The sequence below is a fragment of the Arachis hypogaea genome, chromosome 10, assembly GCF_003086295.3.
Source record: "Arachis hypogaea cultivar Tifrunner chromosome 10, arahy.Tifrunner.gnm2.J5K5, whole genome shotgun sequence".
In the NCBI taxonomy this organism is placed as follows: Eukaryota; Viridiplantae; Streptophyta; class Magnoliopsida; order Fabales; family Fabaceae; genus Arachis; species Arachis hypogaea.
Window position 1 is genome coordinate 10,127,154 of NC_092045.1, and position 5,718 is coordinate 10,132,871.

At 30.7% G+C, this 5,718-nt stretch overlaps 1 protein-coding gene across 1 annotated transcript; it reads right to left on the bottom strand.

The window, feature by feature from the left end:
• Nucleotides 1-875: 875 nt before the first annotated feature.
• On the bottom strand, nt 876-5,502 carry LOC112715123 (glycosyl hydrolase 5 family protein). The gene is made up of 4 exons (XM_025766879.3): nt 4,983-5,502; nt 4,153-4,400; nt 2,100-2,620; nt 876-1,498 (listed from the first exon to the last, which is right to left on the bottom strand). The coding sequence occupies exons 1-4, from the start codon at nt 5,400-5,402 to the stop codon at nt 1,002-1,004; spliced, it is 1,686 nt and encodes a 561-aa protein (XP_025622664.1). The 5' UTR covers nt 5,403-5,502; the 3' UTR covers nt 876-1,001.
• Between the last annotated feature and the right edge of the window lie 216 nt (nt 5,503-5,718).

Sequence of the window (5,718 nt, forward strand, 5' to 3'; positions counted from 1 at the left end):
TTCCGTTCACCATAGATTTCTAACAATAAAAGCTTACAAACTCTGATCAAACACCTTAAATCTACAATTGTCCAACATGCATTTCTGAATACAATTGTCTAACATACTAAATCCTAACTCTAACTACTTTTTTAAATTTAAGGAATCTTCTAATTCTCATATTAATAATGAAGATCTATGTAAGACATTTAATATCACTAACATGTATTTATTTTCTAAAAAATAAATTAAATAATTGAATATCAGTCACTAATCTCTTCGTGCGCGTTGCTAACAATATGGACGACTCTGTCCAACCGATAAATGCGATTTGGGTCGTCTTCCACTTTTATAGTATCAAAAATCTATTTGTACAATGCCTTAATTTCTTTTGATTTTTGGTGTGGTAAGATACGTAGGTTGAAAAATATAATTCGAATTGAGGGAGTTCCAATTATATATATTAGAGGGAATGAGAATAAATCGATATGTACAATGGCTTAATTTCTTTTGATTTTTGGTGTGGCAAGATACGTGGGTTGAAAAATGTAATTCGAATTGAGGGAATTCCAATTGTATATATAGAGGGAATGAGAATAAATCGAATTGGGTGTTGTAGATTTAGTATGGATGGAGACTTTTATATAAATCGAATTACTCACATTTGATTAACTACGGGCCATGCAAACCATATACTAAATCGTTACAGCTTGTAGTTGTATCGATTTACTATGGGCACGTTCGAAACTATGGATAATTTGAACCACCCTTATTCAATTTACACTCCACCTTACTAAATCTATTGTCTTTGATTCGATTTACTATTATTTCTTGTACATCGATATAGTGTTTCGATTTATATAGAAACAAACGGGACTAACGATTTTACATTTGGATGATTGGAAAATTTTTTTGTTTGGGTTGGTTTATTAAAGTGAATTATCTACAAATTTGACTAGTCTAAAATGGGGAATCCCACTTTCACACCCAAAAAATGAAATAAATTGAAATAATGTTTGAGTTCAATAATTCCTAGAAATGTCAATTTCTGATAAACTCAGCATTGAGTCAATCGATAATCTTGTAGTTGACCTCCTTGAGCTATCAATAAGTTTGAACCATTGACTTACAGGATCACATTGAGTATCTTGACTCAAACATTTGCAAGCATTTGTAACAATGATGTTGTTGGTGTCCACATCCAAACAAACACTACCATTGTTGTTGTTGTTTACTCTTGATGAGAGATGCATCTTTGAATCAGAGATCATTTCCCATATTGATGAGTTTGAACCTAAACATGTTCCAAGTTTTGCTGCCATCCTTTCTCTCTCTGCTTGTAAACACAAATTTGTGCCCTTTATGGATAGTGTTTTATCTTCTGGTGTGTAGTCCCACCCATCAGAATTAGAGCAAGGTCCCAAAGTCAACGGGTCAACCGTTGAATTCCTTATGATACATAGACCTGTCAGTGGATGAAAGATCACTTTGTGTGGTTTAATTTCTAGTAATGTTGGCCCTGCATGTCAAGAAAGCAATAATTATGTGTTATTTGTCACTTCACTTCAAATTGATGGAATCACATTTATAAGAAGAGAAAGTATAAAGGAACAACGCTTTTTTTGAACAACCTAGACAATAGGTTAATTTTAAAAATCAAATTTTGAATTAATTAGATATGATTCTTGTTAGTGGACCTGAAATACGGTCCGTTGTTCACGTGTTCGCATCTCTCATTGTTAAAGGTAGCTCAAAATCTTGAAGAATATTTATCTACCAATGATATCTCATCTCAATTCAAGTGAAATTCGAAAATATCAATATTTTAAAATGAAATAATAAATATGGTAAATTATACGTATCTCTCGCAATTAGAAAACATTATACTCTGATTAATATCATATTGAGAGAGAAAATCATATTATATTTATAAAAGAAGTAAGTGTTACATTCTGGGATATCAAGTGTTAGTTTAAAACTATAAATTAAATCTTAGAAGATGTTAAATTATACTTTGTACAAATATTAAAGTGTCATGTATATAATTGTCTAATGCACCCTAAACAATGTTCATAGAAAAGCATAATTACCATGATTTGTTTTTAATTAGGTCTTCTTACCTTGAAAAGGTTGTTGAATGGATGAGACCCTTTGCAAGAAACTTGAATTGCTAACTTGGCTCCAATCTGAATTAAGAACACCATAATCCTCACTTGCTCCAACCACCCCTTCTCTAAGGTAGTAACTCCCAACAAGTGTCCATAAGGCCCAATCCAAATCAAGCTCAGCTAACAAACCCATAAAGCAATTAAAGTACCTATTGTCATTAACACTTGTTCCTCTCATGTTTACACCAAACTCACTCAAAAATAATGGCATCCCTTGGTCCAACAAAAACCCACAATTTCTCATAAAATCTAAAGTGACTTGTCCACACACTTGGTTTGGATTCCCCAACTCCCATGCTTGACCATTACTGAAGCTATATCTATGCACCTCAAATACTAGCTTCCCGTTAAAAGTGAGTTTCACTGACTGATTTTGAAGTAATGATAAATCTGTGTCAAAATTTAGGCCAGAGAAAATTACTAGAACATCTGGATTCGCAGCATGTACTGCTTCTGCTCCTTTAGGCATGTACCTTGTATCCGACCACAATATATGTGTCATTTAATTTGAATGTTAATGGTGTGAACAATTAACAATTCCATTAATAATGTAGTGATTATCGTTTAGTAGTTAAATTGGAAAACAAGACTAAATCTTCATTTTGGTCCCTAAGATTCATGTGATTACTCATTTTGGTTCTCGAAATTCAAAATTATCTGTACTGGTCTTCCAGATTCAAGTCTAGGCATCAATGTGATCCTTTGACTCTTTTCGGCGATGACTAGACAAACAGAATGTTGAGATGACACCCTTCCTACCACGCTGGATAATGAGTAAACGACATCGTTTACCCTTAGCACCCAAACAAGTAAAAAATGTCGTCATTTTGTATATAAAGAGAGAAGAAACAATGAAGACGCAAAATAACGTATTTTTCTTCTTCTCTGCCTTTGCTATTCTTCGTTTTTGACTTGTTTGGCTGTCAAGAGTAAAGGACGTCGTTTACTCATCATCTAACGAGACAGGGAGAGTGTCATACCAACATTCCGTTTGTCTAGTCATCACCATAAAGAGTCAAGGGACTATATTAGTGCCCAAATTTGAATATGGAGAACTAGTATAGGTAATTTTAAATTTTGAAAACTAAATTGAATAATTACGTGAATCTCAGGAACTAAAATGGATATTTAGTCTGGAAAACAAATAATGTGAAAATATACATGAATGAAGATGCCGAAAGTTGTCATCGCATAAAGATATTAATAAGTTTAAATATTGATGTGTCAATGTGTCATGTAGTTGATTCACAAAAGAAAAAAAAACTAGTTATATTAAATTAAGATTAAAAAAAAGATTGGTTAGATTGGTTCAATACCAACTGATTTTTTTCTTCCTTCATCTTAGTTTAACCCAACCAAGTATTTTTTTTTTTTTATGTTAACTACTAAACAATAATATCTTGTACAATGAAACTATTGTTAGCATTAAACATGGGAGCACCATATTTTTCTTGGTCTGCTAGAATAATAAAATTTCCAAAATACAAGAAATTATTAAATGCTCACAAATCTAACGACTCATATTATGGAAACTTATAAAAGTTGATGGAAAACATATATTTTTATCTTGACTCATATTAAGGATAAAGTATTGATTTACTCCTTAATGTTTAGACGAAGTCTTAATCGTCCTTTTAAAACGTGATATTTTTATCACAAATTTTTTATTTCATTTTATTTATTTTAGTCTTCTGGTCAAAATTAAATTTTTTTTTCTAAAAATATCCTTTTTGTATTATGATTTTTTCTAAGTACTTGCGAAAATCGTAATTGTAATAGATATAGTGGTAGTTCTAATGATTTGAAAATAAAAGTAGCAAAAAAATAAAAAAAATAATAATAATAAATAAAAAATTACATTTTTAAAAATAAAAAATTTTAATTTCGATTAAAAGACTAAAATAAAAAATTAAATTATTTAAGACAAAAATAAAACGTTTAAGGACTAAAATAATTCTTTACCAAAAATTTTTCAAGAAAATGAGAAAGACTCATAGCAAGTTACCTATACCAATCATTGACATTCTGTTTGGGGCCTCTTAGCTCATTTCTTAAACTGAATCCAACAACATTAGTCACTCCATTGAAAAGGGTAGCCATCTTAGTAAGGCCCATAATCCATAGGTCTGGATCAAGAAACGTGTCACCAAAGAAGCCGTTGCCGTCCATGGCACTGCAGCACCAACTGGGTTGGGTCACGTGATTGTCCAAAATCACCATCACATCGTTCTCTCCCAAGCTTTTCACCACCGCCTAATTGGAATTCTATTAGACCGAAAAAGTAAAAATACTTATGCTAACTAAAAATATTTGTCATGGTATAACTTGTGATGAAGGAAATTTAATTCCAGAAACAAGGTAGATTCTCATAGTTAAACAACTTTATAATAGTTTTATTTTAAGATTTACAATAAAATTGATAGGTTAAGAAATCAGAATTTATTTTGATAAAAGAAATAAGATCATCTAATTTATAAATATATTTTTAAATTTAAAATTAAATTGCAATTTTAAAATTAAACAACTATAATATCTACTTAATTTTTGAAAGGAAAAGTATAAAAAGATAATAAAAATACTAACAATAAAAACAATAAATATATCAATGTTCAATTTACTAACTATACGAATAATTATCCTAATATTAATATTTAAAAAATAATTTAAAATAAAATATTTTTTTATTTTATTAAACTAATTTTAGATGATTGTTTAAAAAAAAAATTAGTTACCTACCATAACCCTGTTCAAAAAGCCTCTCGAGAATCGTCTACGGAGGGATTATAATTTTAATTTCATATTTTAGATAAACATTATTAATGAACATAAATATACCTGGAAACATTCGATGAGGGGAAGGTCAATGAAGTTGGGATTATTGGATTGCACACCGGCGATGGAATCAAGAAGGCCAAGATTATTGAGGGACTGTCTAACAGAGAGTGAAGAAAGGGAAGCATTGGTGACCAATTGAAGTGGCCAAGTGAGCCTAACGCAGTTAAAACCCAATGACTTGATTCTCTTTGAGATTTCATCAAGGGGCTGTTTGTTTAGTCCCTCAGGAACTGATGCTTCCAAATGGGAGACCCAGTTGAGACATGCAAGCTTCACTCTTTGCTCTCCTTCTTCTTCGTCTACTATCCACCTTCCGTTGGTGTGAAGAGGCACTGCTTTTGTGTTCTGGAGTGTGGAAGAACAAGAGAGAAGGAAGAGGGTAGTATAGACAATACCAATATTGTTGGTGATGAGACTCATATTTCAGCAGGATTCTTTGATGCTTTATCGTTTGTGACTATGTCTAAATTCTCGTGAGTTTTGCAGACTCACTAGCCTTACAAGGAACCATAGAAGCATATTTATAGGAGAAAGTGTAAGAACTAGTATTTTTATTAAAATTTAGTAATATTTAATTAATATAAAAAAATAAATAATTTTATATTATTAAATATAATTATATATTATTAAAAATATTAATAATAATTAATTAATAATTATAAATTACAAAATCTGAAAACTTTTAACACTCTTCTATTTATATTATTGGGATTATTGGGACGGAGTAAACACCCAT